The sequence below is a fragment of the Falco biarmicus genome, chromosome 4, assembly GCF_023638135.1.
Source record: "Falco biarmicus isolate bFalBia1 chromosome 4, bFalBia1.pri, whole genome shotgun sequence".
NCBI lineage: Eukaryota > Metazoa > Chordata > Aves > Falconiformes > Falconidae > Falco > Falco biarmicus.
In genome coordinates, this window is record NC_079291.1 from 95,710,474 (window position 1) to 95,731,650 (window position 21,177).

Here is a 21,177-nt window from a genome sequence, read left to right on the forward strand (position 1 = left end):
GATGCCTAGTGAGGAGCAAGAACAGGAGTCGGGGTAGAATTGTAATTTTAATTTTTATTTTTTGCGAAGCATGGTGCCATAAAGCACTTTCAGAATCTTTCCATTTTGTTTACTTTCAAGCATCCTGGAAGTCTGGGGAACAGGCAGTGTCTTTTAGTTCCTCTAACAAGGCTAAAACTGTTTCAGCAGAGGTGTTAAAAAATGAATCCTGCCCATGTGGTTCAAAGCCCAGAGAGTAAAACATCAGTTTTGCCATTTACCTTCTGCTCTGTACAGTGCTTAGCGCTTCCATCATTGCTTCCACTAGCACCATTAGGAATAGTGTGTAATTCAGGGTGAAGAAACACTAGTGTAAACTGTGTTCACTAAAATGTGATCCTGCCATGTCTAGGTTGGAACAGTTTAGCAAATAATCTCTAGAAAGCTTATTTTTAACTGAATAAAAGCTGGCTATGTGCTGGATTTTTTGTTACTTTTTACCCATGTTGAATTCCCCAATTAATTGCAGAGGTGAGCAAGAGAGATCACATCAAATGTTAGGAACTTACTCTTGCAAAAACAGCCCTTCTGGGGTATGCGGGGTGGAAAATCTGATTGCTGCTTGAGGTAGATGAGAAAGTGATCGGTCATACCTTTAGATGAAGTGATCACTTAAGAAGCCACCCTCCCTTCCAAGTGTGTGCATAACTCTTGCTTGTTAACAGGAATTCCATGTGAATATTGATTGGGGATAAGTGGTTAGGTGAGTACATGTTCTGCCTGTCAAACCATTTAATGTTCAATTGCACATCAGGGAAAATAGCAACAGCAGCTGGAAAATGAAACAGGAGTGCAGGGGCGTACAAGTGAAAAGACAACTGTTTTAGTGGTCAGATCTGAACAGAGAAAAATAAGTTGGGGAGAGGGGAAGAATTAAGAGTTGATGGCAAAAGAAAAAAAGTCTATAAATGGCTGATTGTTTTTAGACTTAAAATGTTTTTCCTGTCCAGTCCATAATGGAAGGAGTTGCCGAGCAGAGGGGTGATTAGTGTAAACAACCAGGGAACAGGATTGGACTTTCTGTAATTCTTCAGGTGCCCTGGAAAAGGAACACCTTTTGGTAGTCTTACTGAAGGTTTTGTTCCCCCCCCCCCCCCGCAGTTTATGCTTTTGAGGCAGCTGTCATCTTTTTCAAAATAAGAGGAGTTTAATAACTAAATTATCTTATTAAAGAAGCTTGAAGAACCTATTGGCTGAGTGGTGGTAAAGGCTTACTGCTGATTTTACAAGATCTGCTCTAGGGAAGCCTGAACAGGTAGTGTTTTACACCAGCCTGGCTTAGCACAATAGCAGTTCTACTTCAGAGCTCAAACTTTCTATTCCCTGGACCTTTTGACACCTTGTTCTGCAGTTTCCTGAAGCCATCCTTCCTACTTGGCATGCTTTGTTAATAACAGGGTGCCTAGACTTGTTAAGAGCTGTTTCCTTTGCTAACTTGACCACGGCTTTTCCACATAGGAGCCATTCTTTCTTGCAGGCTGAACAGTCTCAGCAGAGCAGAGCTCACAGTGAAGCCTGCCCAGAGGCTATCCCTGTTCTGGTGACCTTGCTGACAAGACAGATAAGCCCTTTCAACAGAGCACAAGTGTGTGTCATGTTGGAACAGACTAACCAGCCAGCCTATCTACATCTCTAAAGTGTTAACAGAAGTTCTACTGGCCAGTCAAAAATGTTTCTCTAACTGCTGCCTTCTTCAAGGAGCAAGTCTTTTAGAGACTTCTGCTACAAGTTCCATGAGACTTTGAGAGTCTGGAGAGTAGGTATACTCAAGTGTGTTGTCCTTTATTTACCTGCCTTAGCATCAGGGTCACAGAGCTCTTGTGTAGTTAAATCTACCTGTTTTCATTGTGCTCCTGTCAAAGGTGGGAAAAGCCCCTGTGTCACATCATGGCTTTCAGGCATAAGCAATGCATGCTATCAAGAAGTCTGCTTGCAATTACAGTTTGGATTAATCTTATAGCATCATGGGCAGAGCCATTACATTTGGTTTGCACTTAAATTGCTGCTCCACTTATGTATTTTCTCCTCCTCACTCCTGCAGAGAGACAAAAGCAAAACAAAGCCATCCACAAAACACATGCACTCACTAGGCTGTGGTGGAGCTTCTTTACTTTGATCATTTATTACACAAAGAGAAACTAAAATCAGCATCAGGGTTTAAGGATAAAAGTGCCTGCATGCCCTGTGATCCTGGACCCTATTGGCTTTCAAATGAAAATGCTGCCCTTGTTGATTAGAAGCACAAAACTTCCCTGCAATGAAAATGAAAAGAGGCTGCTGTCTCTGCTTGCAAGTGGGACAGGATAGTTGCCCCAGCCTCTGCTCTGGGCTAGTTAAATTGATATCTGGGCTGGGTCTGATTCTTGGTTTCTGTTCTTCCTTGTCACAAACCTGACTCATCTGAGGCCAGTGATAAGGGTGTGGGGGGCGAGGCAGCAGCCCTGACGTGGAGTGGCTCCTTGTGCTGGGTGCTGTGGAGAGCAGGAACTCATCAGAGCAGCAGACTGGTGCGGGCGAAGCTGAGCCCTTTCTTAGCTTCGAGGACTGGCTTACGCGCTTAATTTATGATAGAAAATTGAGTTTGGCTGGCATGTATCAGCAGCAGAAGGAAGCCCTTGAGGTAAAAGTGCAAGAGGGAAAGCCAGTGGCAGAGCAAGAGAGTAGTGGACCAAAGACATAAGATACAGAACATAGCAACACTGACCTGACTGTCATCTGCCAGCAACTGAATGACTCCTTTCAAGTACTGATGTAGCCCTTCCTTCAAAGACGCTCTGCTGAGCCCTACGACCCCATTCAGAGAGCTGGTGCAGAGCCATGTGGTTTCCTGCGTTCTTGTATGAAAACTGCCATTTTACCTTATATGACTCTCTCCCTTCTATTCCCATAGGACAATTCTGCTCCTTCTTAGCAGAGTTCAGCACTCAGCAGGGCCTCTCCTGTCCTGTGCAGCCTTTCTCAGTGCTTGCTCCAGACTGAGGTCAGGGAATGTGAGAAGATGGAGAGTGACAAGAGCAGTGGTTTGGACTGAGAACTGGAGAAGAAGGGGCTGAAAGACTAGCACAGCTATGAGTGTTCACAAAGTGGCTGTTTCAAAATGGCATGGGTTATGTTCAGTGACTTAAAGGTCTTCTCCCCCCCTTGTGCCAGAGAAGCGGTCAAACTGCATTACAAGTTGGACAGTCCCTGCTGAAGATACCTGGCCCCAACCCTAGCAGGTGCATCATCCCATTGAGGGATGCACACTGTGACTGAAGATAATCGTGGAGATATCTTGAGGTAGAGCTGCATGCAGGGAGATGAGATTGTGCTCTGGTGTTGAGTTCATAAAAGGTCAGGAAAGCTCCTTACAGAGAAGCTGTGACAGACAATGAAAGGTGCTTTGCATAGCCTTCTTAATGGATCTGTGCTCTTTGTGAATACATCATCTGAAAGGCCTCTGCAGAGCACATTCTTCATGAAACATCCAGTGTAACCAGAAGAGAGCAGAAACTCTGGTCCTCTTGGAACCACCCTGTTGCTGATGAGGGGACTGTGGCCATAACAGAGGCTGGCTTGTCTTCATGAATCTTAATTTGCTTTGATGTCATAACAGGTTGTGTAATCTGCTGAAGAGATAAGACAGCCTCTGTTTTAAAGATGACTAACTTCTAATCTTGCCTGTCCCACACATTTTGCTCTGTTAATGGAATGACTGCCAAAGGCCTAGGAAGTTGCATATTGCAAAAAATATCCAAAATCATATGGTGGCAAGTCAAAAAAGCCTAGTGAGAATAAATGCTGATCAAAGTCAGGGAGAAAGCTTTTAAAAATCACATCGCTTACCTCAGTGGATCTAACACACAGCATAAGGTCATCTAACAAGTCAGAAAGTTTACGTAAACATTGCTAGTGCAAATATCCTCAGAGAATATGTATCTCACTAGATGTGGTGGTTTTGGTTACATTAGAAAAAAGGCTTTGCTTTTTGCAGTTTATACTGAACCCAACAAAAGCCCTTAATGAATGTTCATCAGATCCAGGCCCTTGCTTATGTCCAGCTGCTAGGAAAGTCAGCTTCCAAAGAGCACGCTTGAGCTCTGCCTAACTCTTATCCATGTGTCTGCCTTATGAAAGAGCTTTGAGGGTGTGCCTGGCAAGAGGATAACATCTGCCCATGATTAGGTACCCAGGGCCTGAGGATGCTCTCAGGCCACACTTGGCCTGCACCGGGGTCAGTGGTTGCAGTCCATCAACGTGAGAGGCAGATGAGTTGGGTCCTGTGGGTGGCCACTGCATAGTCTTTAATAGATAGTGAAAACATAGCCCTTGAGTCACTCTGGTCTCACATGAATAGCCCTTTTGACTGCAGTGGAACTATTTGTGCAATAATTTGCTTGTGGGAATAAGGAGTTCGTAACACAGCCCTTTGCAGTGTCGTTGACTTGACTTGCAGGTGGCTGCAGTTCCCAGGTCCAAAGGGGATGAATTAGCAGATCTCAGCTCCCAGACTGCTTTCTGACTCTAAACATCCATGACCTTGAACAGAGATGCAGTCACTTCTCCATGAAAGGTTGCATTTTTTCCCACCCCCTCCTCCTTAAAGGGGGAAAAAAAAAAAGAAAGAAAAAAAGTAAAACTATTGGTTTTTGAACCTCTTGTCTGTCCCAGCTTGCGTATAGCTGTGGTTTGCTTCATGCTTGTCCAGCCTAAACCACCAACGCAGGGCAAGAACATGACCTGATGAATGAAAGCCCCCTGAAATATATCTGTTTTGAAGCTAATGTACAGCAGATGGAGAGATGTCTTTGGACTTTCTGCCATAGTTTGATACAGTTGGAATAGCTCTGTCAGTCTGTTCTTGCTTTACACTTCTATATGATGTTTTAAAGTGAAAAAAGTGTAAAATAGTCACAGATTTTGTTTGCTGCATCTTAGAAAGATCTTTTTCTGAAGGAGTACTAGGGAGAGGGTAGATCCTGACATACAGCCTCAGGCACAGCATGTAAACCTTTCAGAGAAAGTTAGGATACCTGTAGAAATTACGCAAGGGGATTTTTTTGGTGGTATGTTGGGTAGTTTGGTTTTGGGTTTTGGGTGTGGGGGGGTTTTGTGTTGGGGGGGTTTTTTTGGGTGGTTGGTTTTTTTTTTTTTTTTTTTTTTTTTGTGGCTGACCCTAAAATGCAGTGGCTGGTTGGCCTGCCACTGCTCTGCTCTTGTTGTGTGTGCAGCCAGCACCTGAACAAACAGAGCTGTATCTGCAGCAGCCTGGGAATCCGCCAGGATTCCTCAGGGAAGGAGTGATTCAGAGCATCTGAGAAAAGTGGGGGCTGCTTGCATGCATCCTTGCTTCCTGCCCGGACAATAACCCATGCAGCCTTACTCTGAACTGACAGCAGAGCTGTTCCTGTAAGCAAATAAGTGCATGTTGTGTTGGATAAAAATGTACATTCTTGTAATGGTACAAAAGTTTGCACCTCATGGATTATCCTGGCAAGGCTGACATGACAGTGCAAAGTGTCCTATAGCTAGCGAGGCTTTCCTGGAGCAATTGGGAAGCATGAGGACTTGTTAACTTTGGGCAGTTCAGTTTTTCAGGGAAGGTCTCATGTGAAGAACTAGAGGATGATGTGCCACAGATTTCCAGCATGTCACCTGCATGTTTGCTTCATCTGCTGGTGCAGAGAGAGCTTCACTGCTCTGAAGCAGATCTTTCACAACTTACAGTACAGAACAGGAATTTTTCTGTAAAAAAAGTCTTTGGAAGCAAAAAAGAAATTTACAAGTAAAATGTTAAGAACGTGTAAGAAGTTCTGCATTTGAAAACTGTATGAACTTTGAGTAGAAGCTGATGTCCAGGTCCCAGTGACATTGTCAGTTTTCCTTCTTCCCATACGCTAATAAGAATTGCTTGGGACAGACCTTCAGTTATTGATTGTAATAAGGTGACCAGAAAAACCAGAAACATTTCTGTTGTTGCTGTTGTAAACACGAATGCGTCTTCCAGGTTGTCGGTTTCTCTTCATCCATGTTGGGAAAATTGCTCGGGCATTGCATTTGGCTCTGAAACTGTGATTTTATTTTATTTTATTTTTTGTGTGGGTGATGGGCTAAAGTCAGATGGCAGATCATCTAAGGTGAGGGTTTAGGAAACCATGTCTTGAATCTTCTTTAGTGTTTCCAGGAGGATCAGTATTAGATCTCCTCTGAGTTGAGAAGGTGGAGGAGGGCAGGTAATTCCAGGCATGGGTTAGTCACAGTGTATATGATCCATCTCCTGTTACGGTGCCTTTGATCTCGCTCTCTTTGCATGGCCTGTCTCTGACACCAAACCTTGCCTGTCCTTCAGTAGCAAACCCCGTAATTCTTTCTGGCTCCAGCACTTAGTTTTTTCAATACTTTCCCAGTATGGAAATATTAACCAAACCCTGAACTTCTTAATCTCTCTGTTTCTGGTCTTGTGATCTCCCTTGTATGCTAATTTTGAAAAATGTGCTGGCATATTAATAGAAACCTACCCGAGGTGCAGAGCCTCTCTTTTGAAGCTTGATTTTATTTTTGATGCCTATAACAGGTGTTGGTTTAATAGGTTTGCTGTACTACGGCTTGCCTTTTTTTTTTTTTTTTTTTTTTCTTCAGCCCAGCCAGATCTGTAAGCTGATACCACATGAAGGCCAAGCATGTGACTTCTCCCTGCCTTTAGCCTCACTTCACACCAAACATTTGCTCTGCAGACTCCCAGCAGCCAAGGCAGCCTTAATTCAAGCTTTGTCTAAACCAGGAGGTTTTGTGCTGATTGTATTTAAATCGGTCCCACCAAAGCCCCTCGTAGGTTCCCATCTGAGGGGCTGCTTGCTTTGATTTTCCGCTGTCAGCTTTCTAACGGGCAGCTGCTGAGGGGAAGTGAATGTGGCTCGAGCAACAAAGGAGCATGTTTGTGCTGCTCTCTGCATCGATTTCACACAAGGAGTTTGAAGCCACGGTCTAAATTAAACTCATTAGTGTTCTCCAAAGGACAGACTTGCTGCAAAGAGGAAGGTGAATTCTTCTCCTATTAGGTTTGGTGGAAAATGTTTCACAGCCTGTTTATCAAATACTCGCAAAGATGTTTCAAACGAGGAAACCCACCGGGATTAAAGTGTAACTTTACCTCTAAAATACAAGCCGAGATTCCTGGAAATGCTGCAAGCTTTTGACTTTGTGCCACCTGTTGTTTCCCTGCCACCCCCTTCGGCTCCCTCCTCACTTAGAGCAAACCCAAACACGCTTCGGCTTCGCTGGAATGTTCTGCTTGTTTTTCTGTCTTGCAGCAGCCCAGAGGAGCACAGAGCATGCGTTTGCTTCCTGACGTGGTCCTGATGGGCTTGGTTCAGCAAAGAGCTGGCAGAGGTTAATCCAAATCTCCTGTAGTCCCGAGGGGTCTATTCAAGAGCGGTGCAAAGTGCAAGGGCTAAGAGGCTGCGCTACCTCAGGGTGTCGAACTGGGGTGCGGGTGGGTTAAGCAGCGATGGCTGGAGGGTTCCTTCCCCCAGCTCTCCTCTCACTGTTTGAGGCAGTAGCTGGTGCTGACCTGAGGGCAAAGCAGTTCCTGAACAAGTGCCATATGTATGCAGCTCAGAGTGTGAAAGCAATCTCTTGCTGACTTGGAGTTACCTTAGTTTGGCACCAAGATGTTACAGTTCAAGATCTGCATTAGCTGCAAATGAGGTGTCTCTGGGAATGAGGTTGGGTATGAACTGGGAAATGCAGCTGGTTTAGCCAGATCCTCCCATATTCACAAGCAAACCCAAATGGGCTTGGATGGTCTCCTTAGTGCCTCTGATTTCTTTTTCCCTTGAGCTGCTTTCACTCCAAATTCTTAGCGGTGCAGGCAGTCCTGCATCATCCTAGTCCGTTCCCATACACATTGGTAAAGCAGAGGCAGAGAGGGGTTAAGAAACTTGCCCAAGGCAGATGAGTCAGTGCCAGAGCTGGGAATAGAAACTGGGAGACTTGGCTCCCGCTCCAGGCTCTAATTGCACAATCTCACACCGAAGCCCTGTCATCATATAGTCTTGAGGTAACACTGGCTGAAGTGAGACAGGGAAAGCTGTTTCTAGGCTGTGATACCTAAGGAGTGGGGAGAGGAAAAGACACCTGAAGTCAAATTGGTTGTGGAAGCACCACTAATTTGTGCTTTAAAGCCTGCTTTCGGCAATTGGTACTAAAATCTGATCTGTCACCTTTGAAGCCAACGAAGCTTAAACTAAGGAGCTAGTTGGGAAAAATCCAGCCTTTTTCCAGTCACTGCTAAAGGGGAGAGGCAAAGTCACTGGGCTTTTTTTTTCTTTTTCTTTCTTTTTTTCTATAAAACACTCTTACGATAAGAGACTGGGAAGGAAGGCAGGCGAGCCGAAAGGATCGAAATAATAGCAGGAACGGTTAAATCACATTTCAGCTTTTACTGAAAGAATGAAAAATAAAATGTAAGCAAGCTAGTAAAAGGTTTGGACGATGTTGCGTTCATATTGCATGCTGTGTATAGGAAAAGTCAGCGGGGCTGGTTTTGTTTGAAGTGCAGTGCTTTGAGAGGGTGCAGCGCTTTGCAGCGAACTGTCTGACATTCCCCAGCTGGGACTGGCGCTGGGGATGGTGTTTAGAGCTGAGAGTTACATTTGGAGTCAGCCCATGTTTGAAGGAGATGGAGAGAGGGAGAGAAACGAGCCTGTTTTTTTCCTGTGTGAAATAATGCATCCATCTAATCTGCCAGCTGTAGCACATGAAAAGCAAGAGGCAAATGGACAGAAGTCACCTGGAAACTGCGAACATGGCTCAAATGAAATAGTTCTTCCTTGTCCTTTTCTTCCCTTCTTAAAGCCTGTCTTCTGGGATGGGATATCTGGCAGGCAGGCAGATTGGATGTATGTTGAGCAATTAAAGCACAGAAATATTAATACTAAAAAAAAAATCCCCACATTGGCTTCTGAAGAGCACTTCATGTCCAAACCCACTCAGTGCTCTCAGTCCCTTGCAGACTTAGTTGCCTTGCCCTGGGATTGTTAGGTAATTTATAGATTCTCCACAATCATTTGTACAAGCCTTCATTTCCTGTTAATTCACAGCCAGATTCATCTCAGCATCACAGCCTAGATGAGATCAGAGATGAACTCGGAGCCCCTGCTTCAGGAGAGCTCCAGAAAGCGTGCTTGGGCTTTGCTTTCACTTACGTCTGTGTTGAGGTACTTTCCTGAATTTCCACTATAGCATAATTCACTGGACCTCTGTTCTACTGTGTACGCAGATGTGAAAATTATTTATTCCTAGCTGTAAAAGAATCTTGGTCATTTGGATAGTAGCTGTATCATTGTCTCTTAGACAGTTTGTGGTTGTAGAGACTTGTGTGCCTGTAACACATGGAATAACCACTTTGGGGACATAAGTTATGACTTTCCTTTGATTTTCTTGACACCGTTCAACATTGTATTATCAGCATGCTGCTACAGTAGTGTAAAATTTGTTTGTTAATGTTTTGTGGGCCTGCACCAAAATTAAGTAGCGTTTAAACTCTTAAGCCCGAGCAGTATTTCTGCGAATGCTTCCCCAGTATAAGCGAGGGTCATGTGCTGGCTGTTTAAAGGGTGAGCATCCAGAAAGGGTATTGTTCTGGAGATGGAGTTTTTACCCTCTTCCTATTACAGACACCAGCAAATGTGGTGGTGAAACAATCTGGGTTTAATAATAGGGAGGGTAAAGGAGCGGATCACAGTGCAGGGAGCAGGTCCCTTGCCGTGTGCTATTTCTTTTGGGAGGAGACTTTTCTTTGCAAGGGGGGTGTCTGAACCCCTGGGAGAGCCTGAAATGGGGGTGAAGCTGGAGAAGATGGGCTCCTAGACACTCATCAGCTTCAGTGCCTGGAAGGCTGTGGTTGGCTCATCTGTTAGTTTTTTGTTTCAACGGAAAGAGAGCTGGGATGTCCTGGTTTGCATTCAAGAGTGCTTTCACTGACTGCTGTATCCTCGTTTGGTTACTCAGTAGGTAGCAGGCTGGATTAAGGCACAGTACTTGTCTGAAGCCTCCCTACTATCTCTTATTATTCAGCAAGTTCTCAAGTGTCTGGTGAGCGTCTCTGTTTGGAGTGCCTCACAGCCTTGCCAGTAATATCAGTGACTGGTCTAAATTCACATCAGGCATGTGCTCTACTTGTGACTAATGCACCATGTATTTTTTTTAATTGATTACTGTTCTCTCGACTGATTCAGGCCAGGAAGGAGTCAGAGGAAAGGACTCAAGGGGGGATTTTTAGTTAGACCTTGTTGAGTACAGATGAGGAGTAGAGTATTTAACTGTTTGATGGCTGTGGAAAACCTGAGGAGAGTTTGTATTACCTTCTCTAAAGAAAAATATTAGATTGACTCCTTCAGGCTGGTGCTGGTAAGGCAGCAAACACAGGTGATGGTTACAGGGCCTGATCCTGCGGTCGATGCTTGGGCAGAGCACTGGCACTACAGAGTTGTCCTAATTGCACAGTAGGGCAAAGGCAGGAAAAGATGAGGAAACATTTGCAATAACATTTGCAGCCCTCCTACACAGTTTCTGTGCATTACAGATCAGCGTAATGTAGTCCGAATTTGGGAGTTTTCAGAAGAACCCTCAGGAATTAAGGAAACGTTGTTTTGTAACTTTTGCTGAGATTATATTTACTTACCTGTTTTCTGCTCTGAAAATCCCGTTCTCTGTGTGAAACATTGGCAGGTTGCTTAAACCATTGATAAGTACTCCTTGCCTGCGGGATTAAAATCCAGCCCTGCAGTCTTTGCATGTAATAAATCCATTCTGGAGGTGCAGGCTTGTAGGCGACTGAGCCCAGATCACTGGAAGAAAAGCTGATGAATGGAATAAATAGTTCTACAGAAGGGAGAAGTCTTATACCATATTAGAAAAGTGTCTGGAAGCTTGCAAATACCTGTGAGCTAGTCTCTCTAGCCATAGAAACAGCATGGGATGAGGGAATGTCTCTCTGGTGTGGGTTTCTCCTCAGACAAGCTGTTGAAGAAGCACCATAAGCCTAGGTACGAACTCGGGGGCCAGCCCATGGGCCTGCTATGGTCTCAGTTATTCTTTCTGTTTTTCTAAGAGAACTAAGTTGTATCTGTTTCTCTTCCTGACCGTTTCAGGCATCACAACAGGATCCGCAGCATTGAAGCAAGTCAACTGAATCCCTACGTTACCCTGGAAACGTTGGACCTGAGTTTCAATGACATCACGGAAATCCGAAACGGCTGCTTTCCACAGGGACTTCACATAAAGGAGCTGTGAGTTTTTCTTGTTGGGAACAGCTTTTGTTGAGTTACCACAGCAGAGAAAAGGGCCTCAAACCTTCGTTAAAAAAAGGAGGGGGAATGAACATACAAACTATGGGGTTATTTGTCAGGATCTTAAGGGCAAAGGAGAATTAGGAAGCAACATGTTATCCCTGCTGTCAGGTTATTTTTTGAGCCCTGTCTTTTTTGGTTTCTGATGTATGTGTAAAAGAATGCAGATTATTACTGATGGTGTTGCATGGGAATGTTGCAACAGAGAAAAGGTGTCCTGCATCCTTTAGGTGTGGGTGTCTTTACAGCTGGAAACCTAGAAGCCAGAAATCTGCAGCAGACCTGTGTTTCTTCCCCAGTGAGAAGTGTATATGCTGCTGTTTCTCAGGTCAGCTCATGTACCTCTAGAAGAGAGGAGGAGGGGTGACAGTTTCATCATTGAAGTGGCTACTGAATGTTAAGACCAGAAATCTCTCTTTGGTTATTTGAAGAAAACCAGGGTTAAACAAAGTAACACCCTCCCAAAAGAGATGTTTGGCTGTTCAGGGAAATCTAAAATAATCTGTGGTTTAGATACCTTTGAAGAGGCACAGACAGATAATCTGCTTGCATTAGAGTTTGCACCTAAGTGCCTGCCCCGGTTGTAAGAGGGTATAAGAGAGTGGTGTTGTGACTGATATTTGCCTGTTGTCCTGTTGAAAACAGCCTCTGTGGCTAAGACTAAGGTCCAGGTAAGAAAGAGCCCTGGGGCAGATGCGGAGGGAAAAATGGGGAATTTATTAATAGAGTCATCCTGCGCTGGAATATTCTCCAGTTTCTGGCTTCCACTCCCGGTTGTCTTGCTGAAGTAGGAGGGTATCAAGGAGCTCTTGGGAAGTGTGCTTCACATTTGTGACATGGCTCTGGGGAAAGGCGCTGTGCTCCTTGTGCTGCCAGAAAGCCAATTGATCTGAAACCACCTTTGTAATTTCACCAGCCTGTCTGGAGACCACCTAAATGCTGATAAAAGGAGTTTGTGACAGAACTGTTCATTTCTTTGCTGTGATTTATTGCAGCTACCTGGGGAGCAACAGAATCAGCACCCTGGAGCCTGGTGCTTTTGATAGTCTGTCACGGTCCCTGCTAACACTTCGTCTGAGTAAAAACAGGATCACTCAGCTTCCTGTCAAGGCGTTCAGGCTACCCAGGCTAATACAACTGTGAGTAGAAATGTGCACCTTAATGAAGCTCAGTCACACTTTATAGAGACGAAATGTCCCTGAGGGATATACACACCGAATGTCACCCTTCCTCACCTGCTGTCTATAAAACTTCGAATGCACAGTGCAGTAGTCCTCTGCCAGCACCTAGTAGAACATGTTGGGAGAGGCTCCTTTTTGTCTTCTAACTGTTGGCTTTTCAGGCCATTCTTCTGATGAGGTGGGAAGGGAGGGATGCTGCAGCAGGCGTCAGCATCTCGTGCGCTTGACAGCCTAAGACAAATCCATTCCCTTGAAAGCTGCTGGTGTCTGTTGCACAAGAGAGGTTTGGAAGATGTTTCTATTGCAAGTAACAGCGCTCAGCTACCATGTTAGTTTTTCAAGACCACACAGGCACCTTTATGTGGCAATAAAAAAAGCAATGACGGAAGGTTGTTAAATTGCATGGTGATGTTTGGGCAGAGAAAACAGCAGTCTAGATGAATTAACGCACATGTTGTTGTGTCCTGCTTGCAGTCCATATGGCAGGAGCTGCATGGGGATGCAGAGACATTTGCAGCTATAAATATGCTTTATGTGTTAGATAGTAGCACTAATTGTTTAGCTGTTCCCTTCTGCTGCTGTTGGAGAACTGGGCCCAGCCTGAGGCCCATTGCAGCCTTTCCATCAAATTTGATAGGCAAAAGGTTAACGTGTCTGTTAGCATGAAGTCCACAAAAGCTGTTGGAACTCACACCTCTAAATGGCAACCTCTTGACCGAGAGACCGATCCTTAAGCCAAGATGTGTCTAAGGAATGAGTGTGCATTTGTGCTTACACACATGGAGGATTTATAGGCAATTTGGGATTAAACAGTGTGACGCAGTAGCATATGCATCTTAAGTCTGTTGCCTCTCAGTTGGAAGTTACTGTCCATTGGCTGAGATCATGTGCAAAACTGCAATAAAGAAAAGGGTCAACTCGGTCTGTTTAGGAACACAGTTTTCACTGAAAGTTGGAGTAGTTGGTGCTCTTGAAGACAATCTTACAGCTCGTTGTTTAACCCTCTAAATAAACTTGAATGAATTGCAAGTTATACAGACTTGATTCATTGTAGAATTTGTGTACAGTTCTTCATCTGGCAAAGCATAGTTCACTAATAGCCTAGGAGGTGCACTAAGGCAAGGGTCTTCTCCAAAGTTTGCTTACTTGACTGTAATTACACTCGGGTGCAAGTTCAACGTTGTTTTTTTAGGCAGTTAAAAAGTAAGTTTAAAAGTTTCTGCGGCTTCCTCATATTTTCCAAAACAAGTTCTGATGATGTAACCTCCCCCATTTTCTTCCCCACAAACACTGAATAGGGAACTGCCCTTAGGTTAGTCTCGTATGTGTGGAACGGTATCCATTTTCAAAACCTCTCTCTTCAGCTTTAGTACATTCTGTCGATGAAGTTTTCCACTGACTTTATGGAACTGGGTTTTCACTTGGTATGTCTGGGTCTAGCAATCCATACGACTGTTTGATATAGGTGATGTTTGTATTGATATTCAGAAAAAAGGTATTCCCAAAATTTAGGAGTCCCTCCCGACCCGAGGGGGCAGGGGGGGAAGAGAAATGTAATGAACCAAGTCAGAGATCTTTGTATACACAAAATACTAAGACTGCCTTGTTATTGGAAACAACTCGTTTCACTCTTTATTAGTTTCTTACAATAGGAAAAAATGTGAAATTTGTCAGGGGAACTGAAAGCTTTCTTTTCAAACTTAGCCATAAAATTTCCTCTTGGGCTTATAGTTGTTATGGCACCTGCTTGTTTCAGAGCACATTTTTACCGGGTGATCACAAGTCCTGTACAAACAATGGGTTGTAGGGGAAATAATGCTGGTGTTTAACTGTATTGGTTCAAATGGTGTCTCTGCTTGAGAGAAGATGAAGTGTGAAAATTGATGAAAAGGATAAATGGCTTAAAAGAAATGCAGAGAGAGGGGGGATGAAGAGGAATTACTACACTCTCTCTGTTATTTCTCTATAGTGAAAGTCTGTCCCCGGGTGAGTTTATTTAAGCGATCATACCCAGCTGACTTCCCTGGCTGGCTCTGGGATTGAAAGTTTCCGGTGTGGTTCTGCTGTCTCCTGGGAACCGTTGACAGAGGAGTTGTTGGCATTGCTGTCCCCATTGTATGCTGCACAGATGATTTCGTGAGAAAGGACTGGGATTTAATAAACTTGTATGGCCTTGGTGATTTCAGGGAGCTGAACCGGAATCGCATCCGCCTGATTGAAGGCCTGACATTCCAGGGACTGGACAGCTTGGAAGTCCTGAAACTACAGCGGAACAACATAAGCAAATTGACTGATGGGGCTTTCTGGGGTCTAGCCAAGATGCAAGTTCTGTAAGTTGGAAGGATGGGCTGTCTTCCCTTAAACAGCCTAGACTTCACCTGCTGTCCTGTCCTTCTCTGCATTTTGGCAAGGACTTCCATCCAAACCTGTGGGCACCTGTGCCAGCCCTTGGGCTATGTCCTGCATGCACAGAGCTCTGCTCTGCTACAGCAGCTTTTGTTTAGCTGACCCCAGTTTATTAAAGCTCATTGCTTTAGCAGGTGTTTGACTAAAAAAAAAATGTCCTGTTTTTCAGGCTGTGGCGTTATTCCTTTGAAAGCCTGACGATTTGAACGTTCAGTAAGATCTCATTTCAAATGGTCTTTAAATAAAAGGTCATCTGGCTTTTGCAAATTTGTTTTGATTGATAGATGGAAACTCTGTGTTGCAGACCTGATTAATCTGCCTCTTGGGATACCTAGAAACCAAGCTGGCCTATCGCAGTGATGTAGTCTTTCCATATGAAAGAACAAATTGAATAGTCATTGCAAAGAAATGCTTGAAACTTCCAATGTGGTTGGCTATCAAGTGTGTTTGCAAGGTCACAAGTGATCAAGGCAGCATATTGCTGGACACTGCTGTCACACAACTGAAACTCTGCAAATACGAACATGAATGTGATGCTTTAAGCCCAGTTTACTTGCAGTGGAGCGTACCTCTGCAGTCACAGTTCATGCTGGGAATTTCCTTTGTGTTGTCCTTGAATTTCTGTCCTTCACTTGCACAAGAAGTGCCAACACATGCACCTATCCACGGGTTATCTAGAAGGGTGTATAGGAATGTCTGAAATGCTAATCTTTGTTGGAAGTTCTTCAGCATTTGACCAGTGCTTCTTATCTATCAATTCCTTCTGATTTTTCTCCACAGCCACCTGGAGTATAACAGCCTGACAGAAGTAAACAGTGGCTCTCTCTATGGCCTTTCATCTCTGCACCAGCTTCACCTCAGTAACAACTCCATATCCCGCATCAACCCTGATGGCTGGAGCTTCTGTCAGAAGCTGCATGAGCTGTAAGTTGGTTTCTTTTGCAGTTGGTTGGTTAGGTTTTGATGCTAATGTAACATTGGCAGGAAAGGGGAGTAAGGATTTTTCCTAATGGCATGGCTGGCAGCTCCCGCTGTGTCAATGCCTGTAGAAGTGCAGGAACTGCAGCCTCCTGTGTGATGCCCTTGTTATTCATGATGTTATGACCTTCAGAGCACCTGACTAAAATACGTTTGCACCAGAAACAAAGACTAGAACCCACTAAGTGCCAAAAGACCTGGAGAGTTTGTGATCTGCGGCTTGCCAAGGCTTTTTAGCTAGCTAGTTACAAGACATTCACGGCTTGCCATATAATGGCTGTACAGCCTGAAGGAAACTTTGCTTTATCCTCTGTATTTACAAAGAACAATCATGTTTTTAACCAGCAGAGATCTGGCCCTTTAAAGGCAGTTCTCCTTGTTTCTCCTGTTTACACTTTACCCTTCCTGTAGGGCTCAGTTGTTGAAAAGTAAATACATCGACTTTGCTCTCCTGAGATTTCCAGCTGTGAATACAGTCTCTTTGATAAATGAAAGAAAGCCTTGCTGCTGAGGACAGCCCCACAAGGGTGTCTTTTGGGTCTGTGGCACTGCTTAATGCTTTTTTGAAGAGACACACATGGATGCTTGCAGTATTTACAGAAGTAGCTGTCATCCCCTCGGTGGGACTGTGGAAAGATTAACTTTTTTCTTTGGAGAACTTGACACATGTGGTTAGCGGAACTGTAATTCATTCTGCTGGATGCTCGGAAATCTCTTGTTAAACGTTGTTGGGGATTCTCCTATCCACCATAAAGCAGTATGGTAAAGCAGCTTCCCGCTTTCAGAGGTCTCACTGTGGACTCAGACAAAAGGTTGGTATCTCTCTCCCCAGCTGTGAGAGCTGTGAGTCCCTAGTGTTCTGGGATGTGGATTCAGAGATAGGTGAATGTGACACATGTCATTTCTTGAAGTTAGGAACTAAAAGTGTTAGTCCAGTGACCAGTCATCATATTCTGTTGAACCAAGATCATTTGTTCAGATATGGATTATTTGGGGGGGGGGGGGGGGGGGGGGGGGGGGCACAGAGAAATACTTTATTTTTTGTTTTGGTTTAATATTTGATTGTTTAATTAACCTGATTTTTCAAATTGCTGTGAAACTGCCTATGCCTGAAGGGCTCCTTTGCTTGGCATAGTGCTGTAGAGAGCTACAGTTCCTTCACGTGCAGATCCTCAAGTGATACTCTACTAGGTTAAAGCAGTGTCAATGGGGAAATCTTCAAGGCAACAGATCAGAATTGACACCGTGCTCTGCCCATGGTCTGCAAGTGAATGCAGCATCAGAAAAGGGGAGTCTGCCTTCCTAAGGCATGCGCAGTTGGATCCCTGGAATCGCTGTGCAAATCACTGGCACTGTGTTAGTAGCATGGCTCCGGGAGCTTTTTGCTCTTAGGGACCCAATACCTGGTGCCTCTGTTAAAGCTTTATTTCAGCTGGGGTTCAGATGGGAAGGGTAAGCAGGGTCTGCATCTTGCAGACCTGATCTTTTAGGGAGAACTATACTTGTCTTTTCTACCTGACGCTGTCTTTGCAAACCCCCAAGGTTTAGATTGGAGGTTGCATGTCATGCTGAGTCCTTTGTCAGGTATGGACTGGGATCTCGTGCCAGCAAGTAGTGCTCACGGTGAGCTGTCCTGGCCTAGAGGCCATCCTCTGCAGTAACTGCAGAAACCCAGTGCAGGACTCACTTGCCCTGGTGCAGAATGGGGTAGGTTTGGAAATGGGTGGTGGGGTGAGGTGGTAGGAGCCACCGGGGTGTGCTCAGCCTGACAAACAGGATTGTGCTAGAGTGTGAGGCCAGAGACGACATTAGCTGAGATTCGACAGACGATTATGTGGGTGTTAGCGCAAATCTCTGCAAAATATTACAAGCTCTTGCAGGTGTTGCCTTTAGGGTAAGGCTGCTGCAGGGAGCCATCAGATACTCCTAACTGAAACTCCCACCGCCAAAGAGTACTTGTAGGAGAGATCTGCTCTGAAATTGAAGGGTGAGGAAAGGAAGCGTTAGATACCTCTAGACAGCCTCTGTGCACTTCTTTGAATGTGTATGTTTTGTTCCTAATTAAAAGATCCTAGCTCACCTCCACTATTGCTAAATCTGCTGGGTTTCAGTCATCAAAAAAATAGTCTGTGCTGGTACAGGGAATTAATTTCAAAGTTCTTGACCCAAGAAAGAGAGGTGGCCAGACCCCTGCTTATCTGTGCTAAGGAGGTGGTCATCTGAAGGATGAGTTGTCTTTCCTTCAGTTGTTGGGAGAAAACGTGACCCCATGCTCTGGTCTGATGGAAAAGCTAACAACGAAAGAGAGCTCTTCCCTTATTATGGGCCTGAGAAAGGGCTGATTGTATTCACCAGTCAGGTGGCAGGGCATCAACATCATGGAAAAATTCACAATTGGAGCATAGGATTTCATTAGAGGTAAATGATGACTTGGCTGCTGGGTCTTTCCTTTCACTTTTTACCTATAGTTTGGTCAGTGGGAGTGAAATGTTTTAGAGATACCAGGTCCGGAACCGGCTGGCAGCAGGAGCCCCAGCTGCACAACAGGTTTCTGGTTAACCCCTTTGTGTATCACTTTTTACACGCTGCTTTCCCACTTCCTTGCCAGGCCGGAAGGCGTGTGTAGACGAACATCTCCACTTGTTTGTTCTAGTGTTGTCTCACTCGTAGAGAGATGATGAGGTAGGGGAAGCGACTTCTTGCTAACTTCTCTCTACCCAGATAATCCAAACTGCTGAGGAGGGAAACATACTGATTTGTAAATTGGCGTGTCCCGTTGGCAGGGAGCAGAGCCCTTGCGTGTTGAAGGAAGCCACTGCCAGGTGCATTAGCTCCTGAAACCTTCCACCTTCCGTCTGGATACAGCCATTGAGAGAGTCCCCTAAATACCGCTGCTGTCTGTCCATCTTGAGGTGACGTTAGAACGAACAGAGGGGAACATGCCTTCACCAGTTGTGGCAGGAACTCTTCTATGTAGAATCAAAATGAACTATTTTTTTTTTTGTCAGCCAGGTTTAGGATTACTTTTGAACACTTTTTTAAAGCAAATTCTTTAATCGCAGGTGAGAACATAATTTTGACTGGATGCCAGTTCTTCATAACTAATGCTACAACTTTTTTAGGAATGAAAGTATGTTGTCCCGTACCTTCTTCAGACTCATTAATCTTTGCTGATTTTTTTCCAAAGCTTGCCCTCTGCCCACTCACACAGCTAAAAGATGGACAGCTCGTTTGCCAAGTAAATGACACTCAGTGCTTTGGAGTATGTGTCTGTTTTGACTTAGGTTTTGGCTTTGCAGTGACTTCCATGCAAGCCCGAGACACATTTTTAAGCAGGCTCACTAACAGGCAGTAAGAAGAGGAATTTGGAGATCTGGAACTCAGTGAGATCTTTTTTTCTTTTTGTCTTTACAATGAAGGATTTTAGCGCTTGTTCCAAGCTGCCTAACCCCGCTTTTTGGGAAGTTCAGCAGCCCAGACCCTCACATCTTTTGAAGTGATTTGTGCTCCGAGGTTGTTACGGTATTTTCAAAAATCCTATGCAACTGCATTTTGTAAAGAGAAGCTTGAGAAAATGTGAGTAGCGGCAAGTAGTTGAATGCTCCTTTTTAGTACTCCGCATGTCAGTGTGCAGGCAACTTAAAGCTGAGGCTATTGCTGCTCACAGTCACCTGGCAGTAGCCCTGCAGGGTTTACCCAGCTGCAGTGACAGCCAGAGGTGGGGAGGAATTCACTCGCAGCAGGGAGTAGTGGGTGAATGCTTCAGGCTGAAGATCACGTACCAGTGACTGCCTGCTCCTGCCCCTCATTTGATGAGCCAAGCTGGCCTTGAACATCAGCAGCTCCGCGCCTTTACTGCTTGCATAGAAGGTGGTTGCACAGTGTGTGAGGTGTCTGCAGTGGCTTGTAGCTTCCCGTGGTCAAGTCTCAGAAGCCTCACCTACACTCTGTCTGGGAGAGAAAACCAGCTTTCTTCCTAGCAGCTTCCAAACTGCAACAGGACTAGCACTTCAAAAAATTTCCCAAAACTAGAGATAATACAGGCAAAAGGAAGAGAGTTGGAAAACAAGGAAAAAACCAACCAACCAACCCTCCAATATTAGTCACTTGTAAGTGGAGATTCAAGCAGACTGTACACTCCTTAACAAAGGGGAGCAGGAGGGAAGGCAGCTGGTTTACAACAGGTACCTCCTTCCTGTGCATGAAAGGAAGTGTTCAATTGCCTTGTGGTGAAATGCTTTTGGCTCTCAGCTGGGGTGGAGCAGGCTGTGCAGACATGCACACCCAGACGCCTGGGGCTCGCTGTGCCCAAGTGCAGAATGGTAAGATACCTCCTGAATACAGAAGTCTGGACCCTGCCAAGAGCGCGTGTGAACTTCAAAATCCATCTGTTTGATGTCGCTCCCCACCTGGCAGGGTGTGGGGAAGGAGGGGAGTGCTTTTTCCTGTAATCTCGGAGGGAGTCCAAATGGAAGTGAGGACTGAACACAGCCAGGACTGGTGTCTGTTACCTGTACATCCAGGGACTGAGGGGTGGTGCTCCCAGACCCCAACCTAGCCGTACAGGAGGAAGAGTAGCTCGTCCCTGCCATAACTGACAGCATGTGTATTAGCTTGTTGCTCGTTCATTTCTGGAGGAGCTTCTCTCTGTTGCCTGTACAGGAGACTTCCCTATAGCCGGGTACCAAATGCCTCCTGCTTCCTTAGGTCATCCAGGCTGCCCCCGGGGTAACTTGTGGGAATATTTGCAGACTGCAGGCTTGCTTCCTAATCGAGATGTTATGTATCCACCCAGTACACGTTGCCTCTTGTAAGGTGGTTGTGGAAGGCAGGCACTGGTTGGTCCAGAGGAATTTGGAAAATGCCAGTTGAATTGACAAGGGATGTTGTTGGTTCTTTTTCCTCAGAATACTCTCTTACAACAACCTAACCAGGCTGGATGAGGGAAGCTTGGCAGACCTTGGGGGACTGCACGTGCTACGACTGAGCCACAATTCCATCAACCATATTGCAGAAGGTGCTTTCAAGGGACTCAAAACCCTACGTGTCCTGTAAGTTGCTCCCAGCTTTTGTCAGCTAACACCCGTCTTCCCTCCAGGGTTTGTGTTCCGCCAAACTGTTCTGCTTTGTAGTCATTTTGAGTGCCAGTGTCCTCAGCGTCAAACTCCTCTACATGCTGCTCTGTTATCTTTAGCAGTTGCTGTGTTTACCCCATTATTCAGCTTCAGTGAACTTGTAATTTT

The 21,177-nt window shown here is 45.0% G+C and overlaps 1 protein-coding gene across 1 annotated transcript in view; it reads left to right on the forward strand.

Moving 5' to 3' along the window:
* Positions 1-21,177, forward strand: part of LRIG1 (leucine rich repeats and immunoglobulin like domains 1) — a 94,141-nt gene that overhangs the window by 49,437 nt on the left and 23,527 nt on the right. Inside the window, exons 4-8 of the mRNA XM_056334341.1 lie at positions 11,172-11,309; positions 12,365-12,508; positions 14,737-14,880; positions 15,737-15,880; positions 20,842-20,985. Of these exons, the coding sequence (XP_056190316.1) occupies positions 11,172-11,309; positions 12,365-12,508; positions 14,737-14,880; positions 15,737-15,880; positions 20,842-20,985 (714 nt within the window). The remainder of the gene's footprint in view (positions 1-11,171; positions 11,310-12,364; positions 12,509-14,736; positions 14,881-15,736; positions 15,881-20,841; positions 20,986-21,177) is intronic.